Source organism: Dermacentor albipictus, chromosome 7, assembly GCF_038994185.2.
Source record: "Dermacentor albipictus isolate Rhodes 1998 colony chromosome 7, USDA_Dalb.pri_finalv2, whole genome shotgun sequence".
Classification (NCBI taxonomy): domain Eukaryota; kingdom Metazoa; phylum Arthropoda; class Arachnida; order Ixodida; family Ixodidae; genus Dermacentor; species Dermacentor albipictus.
The window spans coordinates 5,438,146-5,462,370 of NC_091827.1; the positions used below are offsets into that span (position 1 = coordinate 5,438,146).

At 41.4% G+C, this 24,225-nt stretch overlaps 1 protein-coding gene across 2 annotated transcripts in view; it reads right to left on the reverse strand.

Annotated features, from left to right (window-relative positions):
* Sptz (zinc finger FYVE-type containing 26 spastizin) overlaps window positions 1-24,225 on the reverse strand; it is a 149,936-nt gene that overhangs the window by 65,240 nt on the left and 60,471 nt on the right. For both annotated transcript variants that reach the window (XM_065455034.2, XM_065455035.1), the window contains exons 16-26: window positions 22,130-22,240; window positions 21,500-21,720; window positions 18,864-18,970; window positions 15,960-16,051; window positions 15,384-15,484; window positions 14,504-14,599; window positions 13,742-13,832; window positions 11,193-11,401; window positions 10,061-10,401; window positions 8,577-8,781; window positions 6,438-6,614 (exon numbers count right to left, since the gene is read on the reverse strand). In XM_065455034.2, coding sequence (XP_065311106.1) covers window positions 6,438-6,614; window positions 8,577-8,781; window positions 10,061-10,401; window positions 11,193-11,401; window positions 13,742-13,832; window positions 14,504-14,599; window positions 15,384-15,484; window positions 15,960-16,051; window positions 18,864-18,970; window positions 21,500-21,720; window positions 22,130-22,240 — 1,751 coding nt within the window. The remainder of the gene's footprint in view (window positions 1-6,437; window positions 6,615-8,576; window positions 8,782-10,060; window positions 10,402-11,192; window positions 11,402-13,741; window positions 13,833-14,503; window positions 14,600-15,383; window positions 15,485-15,959; window positions 16,052-18,863; window positions 18,971-21,499; window positions 21,721-22,129; window positions 22,241-24,225) is intronic.

Here is a 24,225-nt window from a genome sequence, read left to right on the forward strand (position 1 = left end):
TTCAGATTACATGGTGTTCTATGGACAAGAGGCTATGAAAAGTTAAATATTTTGTTATATTGAGAATTTCGTAATATTGAAGTTCGTTATATTGAGGTTTAACTGTATACTTTTGTGATGGTTTGGCCTTATGGTTCATACCCATGATACAGCATCTCTCTGGAGTCTAATAAAATGGTCACCATGATCTTGACATTGCTGCAGAGCTACCATGCTTTTTTTGGTCTCGGGGATGTCGGATATTTCCACATTGACGACTACATCTTGGTTTCTGGGTCGTACTCATAAAACCACAACTCATCGCCTGTGATGACGGTGTTCAGAAAGTTGGGGTTACTGTTTGCATTGTCCAGCAGGTTTCCAAACGGTGTTCCATTGTTGTCAGTTTTTTGCACAAATTTCGCGGATACTCTCCTAATGCCCAAGTCCTCAATCAAAATTGAATATACTGTGACACTCCTTTATCTGTGAGGTGCTCATGGCATCGTCCCTGAAAGCCTGTTGAATCTTGTAAATGGTTTCCGGTTTGGTATTGCAAAGCTTATGGCAAATTTGATGCAATATCACTGCTCATGTAGTTCCATGAATTTAGAAATTACTGGAATCCAACAAGTGCTTACTACATGTCCTCACTCACAGGCCCACTGCCAGCAACTTACGTTTTCTGTGGGCGGAAAAAAATTCAAATGCACATGAATGCCCCCTCCATATCTCCACCGAAGGAAGCCTCCAGCATTTCATTGGTTTACATGGGAAAGAAGAATGTTCAATACTTTTTGAACCTACCTCATATGCACTATGTCAACGTTACACTGACTTAAACAAAATACAAGATTGGGTGAGTTGGTACACATTGTTGACCATTTTGAACTGCAGCACAAACGAAACAGAGAACTAAAGAAGTGACCATGCATGTGCCTTTTCTTCTTCCTCTTCTCTAGTGCTCCATTTTTCTTTGTATTGCAGTTTAAAAGGATTATGCTGACTGTCACGTGAATGGGGGCTTGAAGCTTCTTAAGTGGATACCGTCATTTCTTTTTGGGCCTTCGCCTTCCGCAAAGCTTTTGTGAATGAAATAAAGCTTGATTTGATTTCTTTTTATTTGAATTGTAATCAAGTACTGCGGGCTGGCAAATTCCCTGTACAAAAACTATTGCGTCGTGTAAAACCTTTAGGACTCTAGAAATGTTTTTAATGTCCTTTACTCCAGATCAGTAGTTCTCAAACATTTACCATCAAACACCCTTTGTCGTCATTCAAGTGGTATCACTTTGATTGCTTTTTTTAGCAGCAATAACCATTTGGGGATTTCCTAGCTGCATATGGCTGCATTGCCATAGGTGATGATTGTAGTGCTAGCTCGTCAATAATGATGATCATCAGGAGATTAAACAAATGATAAAATGTTAGCATGAGCAAGATGCTTTGCTAGGATAGTTAGTGTGTTGACATGATGGTATGATGTGTTGATATGAGATTGACCAAATGAATATGCAAGAATATTTAAAATTTGGTTCCTTCACTTTTATATAAGTCATGCTTCAACCCGCTGTACAAAGAACAGCACTGTTTCATGAGGCAGCCATTGCTGTGTGCACTATGGTGAGTGAAACAATAAACGGTGAAACATTGTTTGTGCATTACAATAGAATGTCAAAACCATGAAAGACTGTGTGGCTCATACTTCACAATATAGTGCACCAATGCTGTCACTGTTCTGTCGCTGTTGACGGTGATATAGTGATGTAGTGTAGTTTTGAATGCAGGGGACTGTGAAGCAACAATGAATGTCGAACATGACATACTTGTCTACACTCTAGCATGCTTAATTTAAAGTACCAGCATTACTAATGTAACTGTATTTGCTGCAAGTTCCATGCATCAGAGTTAGGGATGCATTCTGTTCAACCTTATAGAAAGAAATGTGCTGCCTAATGCATATGCAAATTGCTATACATACATGATGATATGACTGCATAAACGTTCCATTAACATCTTAATTTCCTGATGAGCATGTTATTGAATTTCTAAATGGTTCTGGCCTCGTAGTTCTAGAATCGCACATGCATAGACGGCCGTGAACTCAGCTAGGCAAGCCCCACAGGCGCACCGATGACCTTTCACAGTTGCAAATACATGCTCGTGATCTACAGGAGTACAAATGGAAAACCATGAAAATGAATATAGGTGCAAATGTAGAAGAAATAACTGGACCCAAACTATGACTTTTCTTTTTTACTTGATGAAAATCTGTATGTGAACTTTGCAAATGTTGTCGTTATTTTTTTTTTCTTAATGTTTGCGTGCTACTGCAAACTCTCTCACCACTTTTTCTCTTCCACAAGAGCTACAACTTCTTTCGGAGGGGGGGAGGGGCTCTCACTAGATTGTCAGTGCGAGGCATGTCGGTAGAGTCAGTTTAAGTCCATTTATTATATCTCAAATGCCTGAAAACATGCTTGAATTATCCGCGGTATACAGGTTTTGATGATCGCGGCAGATGGCATGGCACAGTGTTTCTTAATGGTTCTAACATCGTGGTTTCGGAGTCTCCAGTATGCAAGCGCCCATGAATGCGGCTAGGCACACTATATATTTTCGGCGGCATTGAACAGCACTTAAAGGTAGTGTGGGAAGAAAAAGAAAATAAGAAAATGAAGAAACTTTCAGCGCTTACCGCGAATTCACTAGTTGCGTCTGGAGGGAGGTACAGCAAACATTTCATGGTCTCAGCTGCCCGTCTCATGCATTGGAGAAGTTTTCCCAAACGAGATGGAACTGGTACTGATGTGCCTCGCAAGGCTGAGATGTCGGATGTGAGGAGGGTACATTGACAGAGACTTTCGTTCAAAGGCAAATCCTCAGTGACAAGACAGGCCGCCAAACAATGGTTCTGAGTCATGCATAAAATAGGCGACCTTGGAAGCAACCTTGCTCTACGGTTGGAAGGCGCTTATACGACGCTTAAGCTGCAGCGTAAGCTTCTTCCTGCGACCAGTTAGACATTGTTCGTACACTTCACGCGAGAAGCCTACTGATGTCCCTTTTGCCACCAAACTTGCAATACATGCAATTTAGCAGGTGCGTATACATGCTCGTGATCTACAGGAGTACAAATCGAAACCCGCGAAAATGAATATACGTACATATATATGCGGTATATATATGTATGTACATATGTACACATACGTTTATATACGCGGAAACTTTCGCTCCCGAATGAATCAGAAGACTTCCATCGGATTACCTGCAACACCAAGCTCATACCGCTACTCGCGTTTAAAATAATAGTGAGGTGCACAATGCGCTCGCTTCAATCACAAAAAGGGGGGCATCTCATTAGGCACATACCAGCAGCACGTTTCAGAAATTTCTGCAGCCCATTTCATAAATTTTATGTGCCTAAAAACTTATTGATGTATTCATGACAGATGTTCTTTCGTGATCGCGATCGATGGGTAACTCAATATAGAATGGTTTCTAACCAGTTCTGGCCTTGAAGTTCCGGAATCGCACGTGCGCATACAGTCATGTACTCAGCTAGGTAAACCCTACAGGCGTACCTACGACCTTTCACAGTTGCAAATACATGCTCGTGATCTTCAGGAGTACAAACGGAAACCCGCGAAAACGAATATAAGTGCAAATGTAGAAGAATGCTCACTTCAGCCAAGACCCCTTGGCCGAAGTGAACGAGTACAAATATCTTGGAATTACAATTACTAACAACTTAAATTAAAATAGCCACATTGCTGCTATCACCTCTTCTGCTTTCAGAAAGCTATGTCTACTTCGCCACAAGCTTAAACATGCATCCCATGAAGCAAAATCATTAGCCTATACCATTTTTATTCAACCCAAATTGGAATACTCGTGCGTTACTTGGGACCCGTTTACCAAAATAAACATTAACGCCCTTGAAGGGATACAGAGAAGAGCCATACGTTTTATTTTTTTCAAGTACGGCCGAGAAGAGTCTATAACTGAATTACTGCGGACAGATGGTTTTCACACCCTTCAAACGAGGCAGAAAATAATACGCCTCAAATTCTATTACTCCTTCATAAACCATAAATTTTCTTTAGATCCTAGTCCATACATAACTCTTTCTGCATCCAGGAAAACCCGTCATTCTTACCCCCTCGCTCTCTCTCCTTACGTTGCCAGGACAAACCTCTTTAAGTTTTCTTTCTTTCTTCGAACTATAGAAGAATGAAACCTCATCCCTTTCCATCATCTGAACTCCCCTGAATCAATTCAGACTCATATTATTAGTATTTCCTAAGTAACATTGCTGTTTTGTGCTATATTGTTTGATTTTTTAATTTTATATTTTGCAATTCTGCCTTTTGTATGCATATTTTTTATTTGTTACCTTGCCCCTCCGGCTTGGGCCACATAGCCTGCAGTATGGTGTAAATAAAACAAAATAAAATAAAAATAAAATAAATAAATAAATAAATAAATAAATAAATAAATAAATAAATAAATAAATAAATGGACACAAACTACAACTTTTTTTTGATGAAAATCTATGAACTTTGCAACTGCTCTCGTCACATTTTTTTTCTTATTGTTTGTGTGCTACTGCAAACTTTCTGATCACTTTTTCCTTTCTTCTAGCACTACAATTTTTTCTTCTTTTGGGAATGGGGGGGTGGGGGCTTGCATGAATGTGGCCCCAATATGGGAAGACCATGCCTTTGTGTGGCATGAAAGCAATGTCTTTAAGCACACTTGTCTCTGTGATGCTGATCGAGAATATACTACTACAGTAAAAACTTATTCATTCAACCATTGACAATTCAGGTAATCGGATAATTTACACTCGTCCTCTGAACCCAGCAGACTGTATGCATTATTTAATGACGTCAAGCTCTCGTTAGTTTGGACAAATTTGGCGACACACTGGTTAATTCGGACAGCCCTCAGAGTGCAGCGAGTGCCAAATGCTGCATTCATCATCATCACCAGCCTATTTTATGTTCACTGCAGGACGAAGACCTCTCCCTGCCATCTCCGATTATCCCTGTCCTGCACCAACTGATTCTAGCTTGTGCGTGTGAATTTCCTAATTTCATCACCCAACCTAGTTTTATGCCGTCCTCAACTGTGCTTTCCTTCTCTTGGCACCCATTCTGCAACTCTGATGGTCCACCGGTTATCCATTCTACGCATTACATGGCCTGCCCAGCTCCATTTCTTTCCTCCTAATGTCAATCAGAACATCGGCTATCCCATTTGCTCTCTGATCCACACTGCACTCTTCGTTATCATAGCGTTATGCCTAGCATTTTTCGTTCCATTCCTCTTTTGCGGGCCTCAACTGGTTCTCAAGCATCTTTGTCAACCACCAAGTTTCTGCCCCATATGTTAGCACCGGTAGGATGCTTTGATTGCACACCTTTCCTTTCAATGATAGTGGGAAGCTCCCAGACAGGATCTGGCAATGCCTGCCGTATGCACTCCAACCCCTTTTTGTTCTTCTGTAAATTTCCTTTGCATGATCAAGGTTCCCTGCGAGCAACTGACCTAGATAAACATACTCCTTCACGGACTCTTGTGCCGCATAATGCGACACAAAAGAGCAAAAGTGACACTAGCATTCAGGCAAGACGGAGCGCGTCTGGCGGAGTCCATATCACTACAGTCATCAGCAAAAACCGTACAGGAATGACAGGAACACCGAACTGCTTTGTGCCTAATTGCACCTTTATAGCCTTTATTCTTGCGTTTACCACCGCATATGACACTGCGTCAATCTGCATAGTTGCCATCCATGATTACGTCCACGGTGACCATGGTCTTGTCCACAGCAGTTGCGACAAACAGTAGTTTCTTTTTGATTCGGTATGTGTTGGCTGCGTGCATTCAGAATTGTGTAGTCACCAGCCATGATCACAATGATAATGACCACAGTTTTGTCCGCTGCAGTTGTGGCGAAGTAAATTCAGTAAATAGGTATATAGTATGTATCTTTTTTTGATACCCTCAATAATTCTACATTCAGTTAATTTGAACATTTCTTACAGTCCTGTGAAATCCGAGTTAACAAGGTTTTACTGTTGCGACCAGCTGAAAATAAAAGATAACTATGTACAATCTGTGTTGTCCAACATGTGACAAGATGCTAAGAAAGCTTGACCAAGAGGTGTGTCTAAAAAACTTCCCAAAGTGTGATTATCACCAGAAAGTTGGTTCCCCAAGCTCAAGACTACTGACAGATTAAAGCAGAATTTCTTCATTTAATAAACAAAAGCATAAAGTGGAATTTGTTAGTTTTTGTTTCATTCAATAGCAATGATTCTGTAATTCACCATATTATCCAGAAACATCCCCAATCGACTAACTAAAGTAACAATTATACCAGCCAGTGGTACTGAATGCTTTGAAAAGTGGTGTATTACAATATGAATAATAATAATTGTGAACCTTACCTTGCAGCATTCTGGGCCAAAAGTGTGTAGGTATGACCACCGGCTAGCTATGTTATATAACGAAAACTTGGACAGCTTCTGCAGAACAAAAAGTGGGTCAGATGCTGACTTCAAAGCCATGTCCTTCCAGGTGCAATGTTGTTCCTCATCACCACATCTCATCAAGTTCTCTGCAATCTGTGAATAAAGAACAAAATAGAATTAATTAATTAGATAACTATAAAGCTAACATACATTGTACAAATTGTGTATACAAGATAATGTTGTTGATAAGCTCTGAAAAAAGAATTATAGAATAACATGTTGTCTGGAAAGATGCATGATCAGAATCACATGAATTGAACAATGTTCTCTGCTAAGAACATGTAAACATGGTAGCTGTAACAAAATGGAATGTACCTACAAGGTCTCACAGTGTAGATGTCTCAATGCCACCAATGTGTAAACAATGTGATGCACATACTTACAGTTTAAAGTTCAAAGCTTATTTTATTTCCAATAAGTTGGAGAAGTCAAGAAAGAAAGCTGAGCTTGAAAAACGCCCTGATCTCTACTGTCTCACTCTGTAATTTCAACACTGGCTATTAATTCACCTGCCTTCTGATTCAACTGTGCTAAAATATGCCAAAAGGAACCAGTGCCTTTAAGAAGTACTATCTTTAATTCATAGCATCAGGCAAGTCAAACTGATTCGGTGGTATGCCACCAAAGTTCAATTATTGAAGTGAACTCTCATTTTGTTTGACATTATTGTTTTTATAGTACTTTCTAGTTTTATGTAAACTAGACAGCAAACAGCAATAACCGATATTCTAGTTGAGATTAAGAGAGAAATGTTGGGCAGGCCATGTAATGCGTAGGGCAGATAACAGGTGGTCTATTAGAATTGCAAATTAGGAAAATTTCTAACACTATCTTCAACAACACCACTTGTTCCTCATTGCAAGTGGTACTATTGGAAAAGGGCTGACAAGAGTTATGGGACAGGTACCAAGGAAAGAGAGACGCAGTCGAGGATGGCCAAGAACTAGGTGGCATGATGAAATTAGAACATTTGCAGGCATCAGATGGAGTCAGCCAATGTAAGACAGGCACAATTGGAGATCTCTAGGAGAGGCCTTTGTCCTGGGATGCTATTTTGGACACTCAAATTCCACCATATTGTAGAATTCACCATCTTGTGTGCTCCGATTGACCCAGAGGGCTGCTATGGCGTCTCTGATTGTCTCAAAATGCTGCCATTAGAGAAATTGACAATATTGCAACACCCCTGCAGGGCACATAAAATATAGGCTGATTATAATGACAATAAAGAAGCTTGACCATAGGACATGTTTATGATGCCTTAATGAAGCACACATCTACAGCATTTCCTATGCTATTTTACTGAAACAATTTCAATGAATAAACTCACAGCCCTACTCTCTTATCTGACAGAAAATGAGAGACAATATTTATACTAACAATTTTATGCTGTGTCTAGCAAAAGAACCGCACTGCTTTCAAAATGGCCTGTTTGCCTAGTGCATTGCACTTACCTGTCCTAGACATTCAACCAACATGAAACCTGTATGAGCCAATTTTTATGCCACTTTTGATAGCCTATATAGCCCATAATTCTCTTTTATTCTTTTTTTGAAGTTATCAAGTCAGCAAAACAAAATGGGTGGACTATCGTGTATACACATATAGCTTGTAGTCTTCAGTGCACAGATTTATGGTGTTGACCACAGAGCCACAGATGGCAGCCTGGTGGGTGACTTGGACATAGCCCCACTTACAACAGGCAAAGATGCCTTGATGAGTGGATTTCGGGACAACTACACAATAGGTGCGTAGACCTGCAAGAGCAGCAGGGCAAGGAGGGTAGAAGGGTCGAGTTAAGGTGAGAGCAGGCTGACATTCTAATGACCACAGATGTGCTGCAAGCCACCATACCCTTTCAACGCCCATGTCTTCACTTGTCAGATACAAATGCAGATTTAAAAAAAACTTTTTTACCCTTTTCCGAGGGTTGTAAATGAAAGCTGCTCATTACATACAGCAAACTATGATACTCAGTTCACTTTACCAGACGTGTTATTATATTTGAAGGAAATGCAGCAAAGAGAAGTGAGATGCAAACATGGGAGCACTCACTTCCTGATACAACTTGACCCTGTCCAGCTCTTCGGAAACTTCATCATGCAGCTCCACGTTTTCCGCATACAGGCATTCTGACTTCAGTGTCTCGAGAGTTTCAAATGCATGCATGTAAGGCCAGTGCACATAGTTTGCCAGCATGCAGTCAAACCGCAAACGAAGGTCCCTGATTCTCATGGCATATGTCCAAGGTCCTGTGGCCCTAAACGAAAAAAACATGAGAAAGTCAGCAGGTTAGCAAAAAGTGCAAGTGCTATAAAATAGATTTTAGCCACATATGAAGCAATAAAACGGTGGACACTGACCAAAAGAAGTACTAATGAAGGAATAAATCTAAAAGACGTTTCGGCTTCCCTACAGAGGCCTTGTTTACAATGGGATGAAAGAAAGTTCACGGAAGCTTATCTATACTTCAGAACGCGACGTAAGCAGCGCTTGTACGATGGGGGGAGAGTTACTTCATTTCGATTGACTGTGTGACGTGTTTTTTGTATCTCCAGTGATTCCAGATACAGCCGCAATTTCAGGTTTCTTTCTTGGCCTAATATTAATATATGGGGTTTTACGTGCCAAAACCACTTTCTGATTATGAGGCACGCCGTAGTGGGGGACTCCGGAAATTTTGACCACCTGGGGTTCTTTAACGTGCACCTAAATCTAAGTACACGGGTGTTTTCGCATTTCGCCCCCATCGAAATGCGGCCGCCGTGGCAGGGGTTCGATCCCGCGACCTCGTGCTCAGCAGCCTAACACCATAGCCACTGAGCAACCACGGCGGGTCTTTCTTGGCCTATAACTCTCGAGCGATACCAGTCAATATTGTGGCCAGTTGCATCCGTGTGCTCGGCAAGGGCATTCGAAACTGTATGTTTCTTTTCGACATCTTTCTGATGCTGCCTCAGTCTCTGTTTGAAGTTGCTCTGCTTTGGCAGTCACTCTTGGTCATGTGGCATGCGATTCGAGAGGTGTGTTCACGAGCAGCCACTTGTAATTCAACCATTTGACCATTTGCATCAACAGAAGTTTCCATTTATTGTCTCAGTATCTCTTTGCGATGGCAGTGAAATTGTTTTATATTCAGATTGTGCATAAACACACTTTGTTATATTGAGGTTCTATGTTGTTCTATGGAGAAGAAGTTATGAAAAGTTTAAATACTTCTTTATATCAAGAATTTCGTTATATTGAGGTCTAACTGTTCACAGGACTTTGCCGGGACCAACAAAGCAGTTTAAGTTATCTGTCAATTCGTATGAAGATATTTTGAATTATCAAGATTTCACTGCAATTTACTTATGTCATTCATATATCGCTTGTCAAGTTTGCTTTGTTGTGTTCATTCTGCTTTATATGCAGAAGGCCCTGCTTGCAGTTCTTCCTCTAGGACTTCTTCCTGCATTATACTGTGGACATATTTGGGTGTGTTCATCAATAGAATTGAATTATTTAAAAATTGATTGCACGCTTTTTTATATTTTTACCTTTCCACAGCATCTTGCTCTGGGTCAAGCCGCGAAGCAGCCAGGAGGCTGAGAATGCACCTCCTGTAGAAGACCAAGTCGCCACACGCCGCACCATCCAAGGCGTCCACAAATTCCATGATGAGCAAGACGCTGATCCAGTCTTGCTGGCCTGCTGCACCACTCAGAGCCTCCCAGACAATGTTGGGGCTGGAGGAACCGCGAACAGCCATGGCAGTCCATGCAGCATGGCTCTGAGGAGTTGAAAGCTGCATCCAGAGTCCATAGACATGCGCCAATAAATTGTCCAGGGGAAGACCTCTGTACTTGACGCCGTCTTCCAGTTGGGGACTCCTTGGAGCCTGCATGTACAGTTGAAGCTCAATATAGTAAGTGTAGATACTATAACAAAGTAAGTCTAAAATTTTGTAGACCATGCTTTATTCTAATGAATATTCTGCTGGTATAATGCAACCAAAGATGAATCAAGCAGACGCCACCAAAAGATAATTGCATAGGTCGACCGATAGCGTCCTGGTAGTAGATCTGCTGGGGTACGCTGTTGGTAAGCTTATTCGTTAACTCTATACATTCATGCTTTAAAAAGTGTGAGTGCTTTGACGTATGGACATGGTGGAGTGCACTCAGCAGTTAATTTTCAGCCTGATCATATGATGAGACAAGAGACACATTAAAGTAGTATTCATTTTCCCTGCAACTGTGTTTGCATACCAGTGTCAGTGTCTTGTGAAGCATTAGCCGTGCTGCAGAGTGCTTTTTCGTCGATCCTACATTCCCATCATGTTCAACAGAGGAACGCTATATGTGGTGCACACAGGTAAGCCAAATTTACAACTCTTGATTATTTATCCTAGTGCTTGCTGTCGTATTTTGTATGCATAGCTGATCAATTTGTCTATATTATTACATGCATATTGTTCACATTCTGTATGCAATTTATTCTTTTAATCTAAAAAAAAATGTTCCTGCTGATATATATACATTGCGGTTAATTAAACATTTATACTCTGTAAGAAGAGACGTTGTCCTCTGTAGCAGGACATCATAGACACTTAATCATTGTGGCGGGTGGGCTCAGAGTAAAAAGGGGCTGGGGATTAGAGGGTTAATTCTAAAAGCAAAAACTGTTGACCTTTGGAAGCATAAACTTAAGCAGCCGGACGAGCAGAGGACAGTGGGTCTCCAGGTAGCCCAGCACATGGGGTGGAATCTTGGCACCAATGCTCGCTGGCTCATCACCGGACGACTCTAGTGAGGATACTAGTGGCAGTGAACCGTCCAAAACCACACCAAACATGCCGTCTTCCTTCTGGTATTCAACGACAAACTCTTCTGGAATGACTGTAAGAATCAAAGTGAGGTTAACACCGATTTCAGCACATGTACTGCTCCAGCACAAGCACAAGGGCATGGCAATGAAACCAAATTCAACTCCCAAAGTCATCATAATCATCATCAAGTTTACAACTACTGCAGAACAAAGGCCTCTTCCAAACATCTCCGATTACCGCTATCTTGTGTCAGCTGGCCCCATGCTATGCCTGCAGATTTCATAATTTCATCACACCACCTAGCTCTCTGTCCTCCTCGACTGTGCTTCCCTTTTGTTGGTACTCATTCTACAACTCTCACAGACTACCGGTCATCTGCTCTACGCATTACACAACCTGCACAACTTCCATTTCTTCCTAGTCTCAAAAAAATTGCAGCAGAAGCCATTCCACATTGAATGTCGACATTAATGCGATTAGCATTGAAGCAATGAAGCGACACACTGTATTGCCAACGTTGAAATGCATCACGCATGAGGCATGTTTGCAGCCGGGTTCCTCTCTCATGTTTCCCTGTGGACACACTGTGCTATCTAGCAACACTGCCGTAAAGTTTGTATGTGGCGCACTTGTAAATACACATTCGGGCAAGATTGTTTATGACGCAGTGAACAATTGCACCCAGCACTGCAGAAATTTCAAAGGATCTTTGAAAGGATTGTCATTGAAGAGCGGCATATACCCAGTGACCCAAGTTGGTCCGATAATTGGCTTTAAACCCTGTTCCCTCAGCACAGCAGCCAAATGCGTTACCCACTAGAATATGAATGACCTAGTGACCCAAGTTCACTGGAACGTGTTTCGAGACAACGATATGCATATCACATGGAAAGTGCCTGAAGTATCCCAAGAACGCCAATCACATTAATAGAACAGTGGCTACTCCTGTCTGTTACACTTGACTTCAATAAACCCAGGGAACAGGCTGGCTTTAGAGAAGGGTATACAACACATAAACATGCAAGACATCGCATCCCAGACTGGGGCATATCTCCATAATACTCAGCACAGGGTCACATCCAACCCATCAATCAGGTAATTGAGAAGTTCATCATGGGCTAGAGCTTCTTCTAAATTCAAAGGTGGTGCAGCTTTAAGGGGGGATGCGTGGCTAAAACTGCGATTTTTGTCTGAAGACACATTTACAAATTTTGTTTGTTTTGGATTCATAGACGTATAAAGAAGCTCATTACCAAGTTTGCTTGCAATCTGCATTGTAGAAAAGAAGAAAATGAATTCTCTTCTTATGACAGTGGCGCGCACTTGCCGCTTAGAGCATGCATGACCGCTGTATTCAAGATGCGGCCACAGAGGGGGCAAGAAACGAAACGCGGAGTAAATGCCCGCGTTGAAAACTTTTTATTTTTTTGCGCTTTTTATTCATGGGAGACCTTCCATCCAGAGTACAGCAGACCATAAAGTAAAAACTAAAAAAGAAAGGCATAACTCTGGCTGTGGCACCCTTTTCTACGAGTGCAGACAAGGGCGCTGCACTGCTCTAAAGCTAAAAAAAGAAGCAAACACAACTTGAAGCAATTGCCAAAGAGCAGGTTTATATTGAAGAGGAGGGTCAAACCTATGAAGCAGCACACTTTTATTAATAACTTTTAATAATTTTTGGTCTTAAGGTAAGACAGCATGTTTTGAAATTTCGGGCTCATTTTTTTCAGTCTACACTTTTTGGCCGAACAAAACCTTTAGAAAAAATTTCATTTCCAAACTGCTTCACCAAAAGTTGCTTACAAGGTGGTTTCTAGACTTTTTTTTGTCTACATCAAGATGAGGTACATTTTAGGCGCCTAAATATTTTTCAACACAAAAAATTATCAGATGTTTGACATATACTGACAACAAAAAGTGAGCTTCGTTTTTAGCATGACGACATTTTTACAGCAATGAAATAAATATGTGACTGGCCTTATCCTGCACTATAAACCATCCAGAAGGTATCTAATCATAAACAATCACAAACAATTATAATCACAAACAATCTTCATTATTTTTGGAATGATAGTTTTCCTAAGCTGACATACCTGATGGCCCAATATGACAGCTATAAATTTTTTTTGTGTTTGTGCTACGATGCTGAAATTTTGCATATATTCTAATGAGAAGAAAATAAACCATCCCTGAAATTTTATCAAAACTGGTGCAGCAGTTCAAGCGCTGACTCTACAGCACTGCATCCCCCCTTAATACAGCACCAGTGTTTGAGAAGCAAACGTTCTTCTTTCTAGTACCTGACAAAAACAAGTCTGCTGACCGATGTTACACGATTGAGCTGAGGCCCCGTGTAATCTGCGATTTACGTAGTGCAGTGTCTCACCCCCTAAAAAGAAAGCCTGCTTACTTTGCTCTAAGGAGCTTTTCAGTTCTTCACAGCTTTCATCCAGCTGCATGTCTGCAGTTAAGAAAAAGCGCATTTGCCACGGGAAAATGATCTAAAAGAGAGTGAGAGAAAAAATAAACAAAATACAGACTTCAGGTGTCACTGCAATCTGTGCGTCCTAATACAGTAAAGACAGAATGCACACAGGTCCACTAAGAGTTAGTAGTCCTTCAAGTGTCACACTCCCCCAACTACTGCCTACAGACTTCAGATTTCGACTACATGAAGATGCAGCTATACTGCTGTTTCATTCCCATGCAGCCCAAAAAAATTACCACAATCTTTAATGGTGTGAATTTTATCAAAATGCAAGATTAAAAGATGTCAAGTCTTTCAAAAGTTTATTGATGAAAGCTAGGAACAACAAACAGAAAAGAAGTGTTAGCATAATTGTCTGCTCTTTTGACAAGCATACTAAGCCCATCTGTATATAAACATGTCACTTGTCCAGTTGCAGTCACTACAATGCTCAATCAATGAGCTCATTCCTGGCCCTTGGCATCCACAAAAAGAAAATGTGCACATGGCCGTGCATGGCTACAATAAATAAAAACACAGAACACGAGAATTGTCCTTTTCAATTGTCTTATGTCTTGATTTTCAGTTTCTATGCCTAACCTCTAGAACTAATACTAGGTAACTTTTAGAATGAATAAATAAGCACTTCAACAAGTTGAAAAACTGATCATTTATGTAAAACACAGAAATATTAATGAAAATTACCATTCTGACTCCCTGCCTAGTCATGGCTTTGATGCGTGCCATACATCTGTCCACTGCTATCTGGAGTTGGCTTTCTATGGTCTCTGGATAGACTACCTAGAACAGAAAATGGAAATGGTCAGCAAGGTAAGTAAGTTTCTTTTTCCTCCCAGTAAATAAGAACAACATTTCCCAAACAACTTTTTAGCAGTCTTTCTTGCTGCAGTCCTTCAAATCTCAGAAACAATATGTCTACCAATCATGAAAGCATACGGAATACAGCAGCCTCAAACTTTCAAAATGAACAGCTTTCGTAAGCTGTTTGGCCCATTTTCATGGTGAGTGATTGGTGGTGGGAAATTGGTGGTCATAGGTTGAAACAAAAGTTCCAATGCAGAGAATGCATGCGCTCACGTTGCAGGGCATGTTGTTACTGAACACCAACTGTCAGAGTTCTGTGAGACGCATGTGCTGTCCACCTATACTACCATGAGAAAGGTGCTGGTTAATGACTCTGTTCTCTATGGGCTTACACAATGAAACAACAAATGCTACCTAAATATCCTCACTGCAATAAACACACGTCGTCAAGCACCCTATTCCTTTAAAACATGAATAGCTTCCTTGAAGTGTTTGGCTATTCACTTACATTGACAATTATTATCGATGGCTTCTGCACAAATTTTTCTGCAGCCTAGAACTGAGAAGTACAGCTCTTCAAGTTTTAAAAAATCTGAGATTTTACGTTTATTTTTAGGTTTTCATTTTATTTCAGCCCAGCAGTCATTTACAGAAGATGCCTGCTATTCTAAACAGAGTTTGGAATTGGCGATTGCTATAGTGGCTTTGCAGTCAGTTGATTGATTTCTGTATGCAATCAAAATGCGCGTCACCAACTAACCTCGATCTTGGGGTCAGAAATGTGGCCTTGCACCAGAGCAAAAACAACCTTCGGGTGGAAGTGGGGTGCAAACTCTTTCTTTACAGGCGGCTCCTGAGAAACTGCAGGAACAAGATGTTCAAGTTTAGTTCAAGTTTAAATTTCTGCACACGCATGTCTGTGGCAAAGTCCCAAGTTAAACATGATCTTAAATGCTAAGTAAAATTAGCTTTAATTGTTTTAAGATGTCCTGTTTTTGAAATTGTACTAATTTGCATGCATGCAAAGGTTTCTTAAAATGAGCAAATTAAGCACTAATCAGAAGTTTAATCAGATTCAGGAGTTGAAATCAGAATCAAAATCAGGATTGAACCCTTGACCTTATGTTCAGCACCAGAACACCACTGGGCAACCAAAGCAGGTCATTGCATTAGTGAATACGCCAGATGCAAAATCTCAAATATGATTAATTAATTAATTTTTTTTAGTTGTTACAAAAGACCTCAAAAGTTTAAGTGTGAGTGGCAGTGTAGCACAGTCTGAAAGTTAAAATAAATAAAGCATTGAAGAAGAGACATATATAATTAGAAAACTCACTCAGCATTTCCAAAACTGGATCGTGCCCATTTCCAGAGATAACATCCATTTGATGATCACAGAACAGAAGCCTCCTTTTAATGTAAAATAACCTGTAGAATGGAATCAAGTAATGCTGCAGCAAAACATGTTCCAAAGACCTCTGTGCTGGCAACATCCAGAGCTGGCAATTCTGGCACTGAAAAGCAGCTACATAACAGTGGTTGTGCCAGCAACATTTGCAATTCTTCAAATAAATTTGCGCCTAGACTTGAACGAACATCTGACTTAGATAAAAACTTTTTATTCTCTTCTTGTTGTGGCTGCATGGTTACATATGTATGTTTACACAAGGTTTAGAACGACAGAAGGCTGAGCTAGTTGGTAAGGATTCATTATGCAAAAAAGGTGAGGCGTGCAAACAGGACACAAGAGAAGTGGACAACACGAATGCCGACTATCAACTGAAGGGAGCACTGAGGCGAAAAAAAGAAAGAAGACACAAAACTTATCCGCGCAACTCAGGAATAGTATCATCACGTGTCAGTCGGGCACATGTGCCAGTCTACATGAGAGATAGCTGTTACGACACTTAATCTCTTCCTTATGTAAAGTAATTGAAGGCTGACTCCCGCACGCACTTCCACCATTATAGATATGCCATGCCTCTACCATAAGACGCGTATCTTCATTTTTGTGCCTGTACAATATTGCGCATTCATCTAACTCTGGCATGCAGTCACAATCCTGGCAATGTAGGGAAAGATTAGAAGGCGATCAAACGGTTAACTACCTTTTATGTTCCATTAACCTCTGATTGATACACCGCCATCAGGCATCATGTACCTGACTGACACATGGTGATACCATTCCAGAGCTTGCACAGATGAGCTTTGTGTCTTCTTTCTTCTTTTCGCCTCAGTGCTCCCTTCAGTTGATAGTCGGTGTTTGTGTTGTCCACTTCTCTTGTGTCCTGTCTGCACGCCTCACCTTTCTGCATAATGTTTACAGAACACTACTGTGCACACAAAAGCTACGGTGCTATGACTGCAAACATCAGCAACTTGAAAACGACAAATATGAAGATGGCTCTACAGCAGAAGGATTACAGTATGGTCCACTCTTAAAGAAAACATCTATTTGTATTCAGTTATACATGATTTAACAAAGTCCACATTTTTAAGGAAGTCAGTGCCTGATATGACACATTCAACAGACATCAATTGGAAAAGATCAGTGATCAGAAAAAATATCCTTCTTCTCTAGCCTGAGTAGTAATTGATGCTGCTGCTTATTATAATTAGGTGTTCCCTTTTACAGTGGGTCTTTATTATAATTAGGTGTTCCCTTTTACAGTGGGTCTTACTGTGCATAATGCTGTAATGAGAAAAAATATGCTGTTTTGCTGTACCCCATGAACATGCAGTTTCAGCATTTCAGCCTCATGAAAGCGTGCTTGGACAGGTTAACTGTTGCTACAGACGCTTATGTCCTTGCATGCTGCTGCAATATATAGTCCTACCTGAAGGTTTATTTTTAGGAAATGAAAAGTTACTCAACATTACACTAACCTCGAGCTGCCACTCGAGTTTCCTTTAAACAGAAAAGAAATAGGTTTGAGAGATATTACAAAGTAAACTCGATAAACTCAGACCTGTTCATGTTAAACTTGCACAGTGAGCCTATGAATTCCATTAATGTGTAGTAGTTCAATATAAATGTTCATGACATTTATGAAAAGCAGGTGTAACTTTAGGGCTTTTCTCTCTTTCTTCTTCTTCTCTCCTCCCTGCCATCCAACCAGAAGGAACTAGGTTTACCGGGGAGGTACTGATTGGCTGTTAGGTGAATGGTCCAATGTTACAAAACCACATGTTCATTGGCCGGCACACAAGGACTTGTGCACATTGTATTGACCGATGGTTACACAATTCTTTCACTATTATTACTACTGCGGGGACGTACAAACAGCACACATTGATTGCACAACTGTTGTACTGGAAATCCCTGCATGGCGCATGCCATGTTGGAAGGAGAAGTTAATGTTTTGTATTGCAGTAGTGGTGTGTTCGCATGGGAAGCCAACTTACAAAGCCATTTGGTGCTGTGCGGAGTTCGATCCATTGAGTGTGGATATGATTTGCTGCTGCAGCTTTGAAATGTTCAAAAATTGCTTTACATAAGAAACAATTTGATTTAATTGGGTTTGATATGAGCAGGTTTGACTGTACTGCATTCGTCAACAGTACCATGTAAGCTACACACATGACAGCAGTCACCTCTGGGACATCTACTCAGCCTCCTGTTGCATAATCACTACCTGAAAGCTCTGAAGAGGAAGGCGAACTCTCTCTCTCTTGTCATCCAGGGCTTTCTAGAACCAGGAGTTCCACAAGAACGACACAACACAGCCAAGGCTCAGTAACCCTCTTGCCCTTAATACATAACAGCTTAATTTATTCTGGCAAAACCTGTGCCTACAGTTATGAAATCTATGACATGCTGCATATGGAAAAGTACTAGATTTACCATGGCTTGCTAAAGTGTCTGGAGCTTGCTATCACATGGAGCATCAAAATGCAGTGCAAGTTTCTAACAATGCTCTTTCTTCTTTTATTCAGGGAATCTTGCAAGGCATATGGAGAAAAAAACAATTTTAATAAAAGCATGCAATGCAACAATGACTTTGGAAAATTGTTGTTTGTTAACAAACACGTATCATCCTCTAGCACGTTAAGCTTGAATTCAATCTCAACGAGCGTCATTCCAACAGGTTAAAAGCAGCAGATGGAGCTTCCACACTAATGGTACAACTGTGCCCATTCTGGTCCCATGCCAGTCACTTCCGTGAGGAGATTAGACAAGAAAGAAAGAAAAAAAAAAGAAAGGAAAGAAGGTTACGATGTTGTTATTATATATACTCACGAGACAACGCCTAGCTGCCCAACACGGTAGGCCACTAGTCTTTCCTGCAGTGCCCTCTGATGCAAGTGAGGCGAGGTGATGGGCACAAATCGGGTTTCAGCCAATTCCTTCAAAACAAGGCAATATGCAGCAAGTAAACACCCTGTTGCAGCACCAACTTCAACAAAACAGCTGAAATTTGAAGCAATTTTGCATACAATTAAATGACAGCATTTGTAGTAGCGTGACAACATTCTAGTAGCGTGAAGCCAAGGAGATAATTATTGGGTCTTGACTGGCTTGAGTACACTCAGTTTCAACAGAACTGTGTTGGCCTGGATGATGCTGAGGGTCACACCAGAATACATGTGGATTCCCATTGGTACAAACAGAACACCCTGGAGACTGAGCACTCAAGAATGACTACCAACTCCTCTAGGCTTCAACATTAACAAGTACAATTACACCTCGATATAATGAAATTCTCAATATAACAAAGTATTTACCTTTTCATAACCTTTTGTCCATAGAACACAATGTATTTAGAACCTCAATATGTATAACGAAGTGTGTTTGTATGCGATTTTAATATAACAAAGTTTTGCTTCCCCAGCAAAGGAATGCTGAGACAAAAATGGAAACTTTTGCAGATGCAGATGGTCAAATGATTGAATTACAAGAGGCCGCTTGCAAATGCACCTCTCAGATGGCATGCGTCATGACAAGAGCGACTGCCGAAGTGAAGCCGCATCATGTTCCGTATAGGGTGCATAAAGTCCAGGTGTGATAAGATCCTATCGCGCCCCATGCACTTTGTGATTTAGGCGCAAGTGAAAGTGTGCGAGAGTAAGAATGGAAGATGGTGGCTTCATGCACAGGTGCTGCCTCTCAACAATAGCAAAGGGAAAGAGGGGAGGGGAGCAAGCTGGCAGTAACGTGATCAAGAGCGCGTGAGAGGCAGAGGGGGGGGGGGGGGGGGGGAGGGGCGTAAGTTGGTGCACGTTGCGATTTCTGCCGCGCAGCTGAGCGAATACGCAGCTGCGCACTCTGCTTTAGAGGTAATCTGCTGCATGTGCAAAGAGTGGGCGTGTCGAGACGGTGTGGCATCATGCAAGCTGTCTTCCTACTCGTTTAGTATTGAAGCTTGTCTAATCTCGCGATTCGGTGACCCGTTGGAGCGAGAGGCAGATGAAGCATTCACTCTCCACTGCCGGCACTTCTCATGATAGCGTCAACTCAGTGTGGGCGACGCTATGAGCCGCAGGGGCGGAGTGCACGCGAAAGTGTGGCTGGCATCACTTAATTCGTATTGCCTATTGAAGATATTGTTGATGGTATTGGCACGTAAAACCCCATAATTTAAAATATTGTTGATGTGGCATGAACCCATATCATTCATCACCACCTCCCATATTTATCATAATTAATTGTTTGCCCATTCAAATTTGCTTTAGTCTATTGCCCAATAATTTGGAAAATTCTGCGGCCCCTTTCCGTGTAAGAGAAATTTGAGTGCAACTTGATATGCGTTTTCATTTCGCGTCAGTATATTGTATTACGATTATATAGGCACATGGTTTACATTTGGAAGCAATCGCTGCAAGTAGCGCAGCTAGCATGGAAAATCTGTTTCGTGCAGCACACTGCAGACGGGGTGAAGTGTGGCATGACTGCCTCACTAATCGGGAGACCACAAGAGGCAGTGCATGGGTGACGAGTGGGCGCGATTCACAGCAGCTGCCATGCAGCTCATGCAGAGCTTTGTTTCCACACAGACAACGCCACATCATAGCCATCAAGGCCGCACAGCTCGTCTTGCATGGCACTATGCTTTTCTTTGCATGACAAGAGTGGCCCTTCGTCGTGGCGAAATCAGACCACCAGAATCGGAGATGACAACACTCAAGGGACATCGAGCCTTGTTCGTAGATGCTCTCCATCGCTCCTTGCAGGTGCAATGATCCCTGTTGCACACACAGGTACCGTGGGCTGACGTCCACCTCACGCCACCCTGCACCCCCGCTTCCCCCCCTTGTCAGAAGCACAGGTGAGATCGCCCACGTATCTGCAGATGCTGTGGTAGCAACTCTGCGCATGCGCAGGCCGTCTCTCCTCCGCTCCTCCTCCACTTTCCTTGTCGCACGCTCTTTTTTCAGCTAGCACTGCACTCCGCATTCACTCGGTTACAAAGCATAACATCGCCGACACTCAATGCAGGAATGGGTGCCTAAGAGCCGCCCTCTAAAATGCGGCAGGGCTTGTCACATTATCATGACGTGGTTCCTTGGCTCTAGCACGAGAGAAGGCAAGGAAGGAATGCCACTTGTGGACACTAGTCGAGGCAAACGGGGAGAGTGTCTCTGTTGACAGTGACGCTTGCCAGCTGGTGGCATGATAACAGGACAGCTCAATTTCTTTTAACTCCTCCAATAATGAACTAATTTGAAAACTTATTTCAGTAGAACACTCCCTAGACAGCAGCTAACAGCTTCCAGTGTATACAGCCAAAATTTGCAATGGGATCTGGTGAGGGGCCCTTTAAGTGTAATTTCATAGAGAATAATTTAACTACAAATATAGCCATAAATAAAAATGATCTTTGCTACATGATCTAGACAAATGCCTTCTGTGACAAGAACTTCAGGTCTCGTACTCACATCTTCAGAGACACTTGCAGCCTGGATAATGGCAGCGTGAAGCGTGAACAAGTTGGTGAGATTGATGAAGAACGCAAGCTGACCAACGCCCTTGTGGAGCTGAGAGAGGTCAACATGCGCAAGTGAAGCACACCCTTCGGCCCACGAGGTGAAAGCTTCACTCCGTCCAAGGACTCTGGCACCGTTCAATGTGACCACGGCATCATTGCTTTCGATGTGCACTGTTGTTGAAGAGCAAGAGAAAATGTGAAGCCCTGAAAAGCTGTTCAGGCAATCGCTACAGTTAACTTATGTTAGTCCGACACTGGAGGGAAGTACAATATAAGTTTGTATTGGCTAATGGCTGGACTAACAGGAGCTTGGCAGTATCTGAGACTTTCAAGCATGGCCTGAATTTTTTTAAAAAGCATGTCGAGCCAACCGATGTTGAATAGATGGATGTCATTTGTAGTAGGCATGCACACAATCAAGTAAATGCTGCAACCAGTGAAATGAATGTCACTATTGGAAACCACGAAGAAAAACAACATGATAAGCTTTTAAATATGTGCTACTGAGATAAACTACACAGCATACATGCCATTTCTTGGACAAAGCCAAAAATGAGAGAAAGCAGTTGCCAAGGCTGACCTTTCAATAACTTGATGAGGTCCTTCAAGAGGCACTTGACGATATAATTTGGGTGCCTGGAGGAATTGGTTGCTGTATTTTCACCACAGTCATTGAGCACTCTGGGAGCATCTAGAATGGGCATCGACAAAATAATTTGTGCAAATCTGGCCTCGAGTGCCACAAGGCAAGTAATAAATATAACAAAACAACAAGCACCTACGATCTGAACAGAAGTCACTCAATTTGTGTGAGTTGGTTCGTTATTGTCATAATAAACGTTTGCAGTGTAGAAGGCAAGGAGGCAGGCAATAGACACAAACAAGCATTCACGTGTGGTCACCTTCATCTGCTTCTTTTCTGCACTACAGAAAGCTTCTGTGAACCTGCAATCTGCTTGCAGTACCCAATTTAGTCCCAGCTGAATCATATGATACTCTGTCAGATTGCAGTTCTGGTCGCAATTTTTAATTTTTACAGTTTCACATAATGACGAGGGCTTTGTTAAATGCAAGCTTCATATGAGGTTGCCAGACCAACCAATATGTTGAGAAAAGCTTTCCCCTTTTGATTAAAAACTGCTGCACCTTCTAGATAACCATTACCATTAAAAGCAGCAAATTTAATGGACACTTATATACAGGAACAGAATGCCATAACATAGCTATACTGAAATGCATGAAACAGAAGCTTCACAACATTTCATCAAAAAACAATATAGATCGCTATTACTTGGATCTGCTACACTGATACACAAGCTGGCTGCAAATTGAACATTAAAAAGATAATGATTAGTATGACTTGTAGCTCTGCCAGTTTAAGGCCTGCTTTCTCCTTTTAGTGTTTTAGTGTTTTAGTGAATCACAATGCCTGTCGCACAATGAGAGTACAGCAGACTTCCGTCAATTAAATTATTTTTTTTTGGTAGTTCGATTCTGACGGATAGTCCCGGCCGGTGACCATACATTTTTATGGTCCCAAGCTTCAGGTATTTCGATCCTGGAATTTGCCTTTCCCAGATATGACCTTTACTGGTCAGCAAGCATACACCTGACACCAATAGCTGCAGCATCTGTTGGCCTACCTTCAGCATATTTTGAAGTGAAAACAGCAGCTCATTATGAATGATTAATGTTTTTACTTGATTCTAATGCGCTCAGTTCTTTTTTTCCAAGAAAAGCAGTCCTTAAGGTGCCCATGTGTCACAAATGCATACTAAATCATATTCGCAGGCTTAGAATCTTGCCATAAAAGGCAGCAGCAGCATCGTAATCGCAACATGGAGGCAGAACCAGCTTTAGTGTAGGTTGGTGATGACAATGAGCCGCTTTCAGACTCTATGAGGGCTAATTCAAAACAAGCTACTTTAAATGCCAAGGTAGCCGTCATCAGACTTGTTCAAGAAACTTGCATGCATCGCAGAATGAACTGTCGAAGTGGTTAGTTTAGGTGCAGGCCATTACCAATTTGCGATGGTTGTACAGAGTCATTCAAATTTATTTTATTTATTTGCAAAATCCCACAATTGCTCCAAGAACATTATAGCAGTGGTGGAAAGGGGGAATGTGGTTCAATTAGCTTTTTTTTTTTGCAATGCGGTACACAGTGATAGGTGTAGCAAACACAGCTACTGTAAAAAAAAGAAGAAAGAAAAGTACAATAATGACACTGCCTACAAAAGCAAAGCATATTGAAGCACAGTGATACAGAGCCCCTACATTGAAACAAAAAGAAAAAAAGACAGAGTAAAAGAGGATAAGAAAAGTTTACAACGCACTTCAATCCTTAAATACATTAAATTTGATTACATAACACTGAATTAGATTGAATACTCACATCCTCTTTGGAAAGTAAGTTCCAGTGACAAATTGTGTGCGGAAAGAAAGAGAATTTTAGTACACTAGTTCTAGATTTTTTTTCCTGAACTTTCAAGTCATGATCTTGTCGTTGAGAGATGTAGTGTGGTGGTAACATATAGTGCATTTACTTGTGTAAGGCCCACACATTTTTTCAGGCTTTTTACCGGGTGCAGGCCTTACACAAGGTAGGCTTATCGCCACTCACTGAAGCCTTGAACTGCACTCAAATTGCCACGTAAATAAATGCAACCCCTGGCA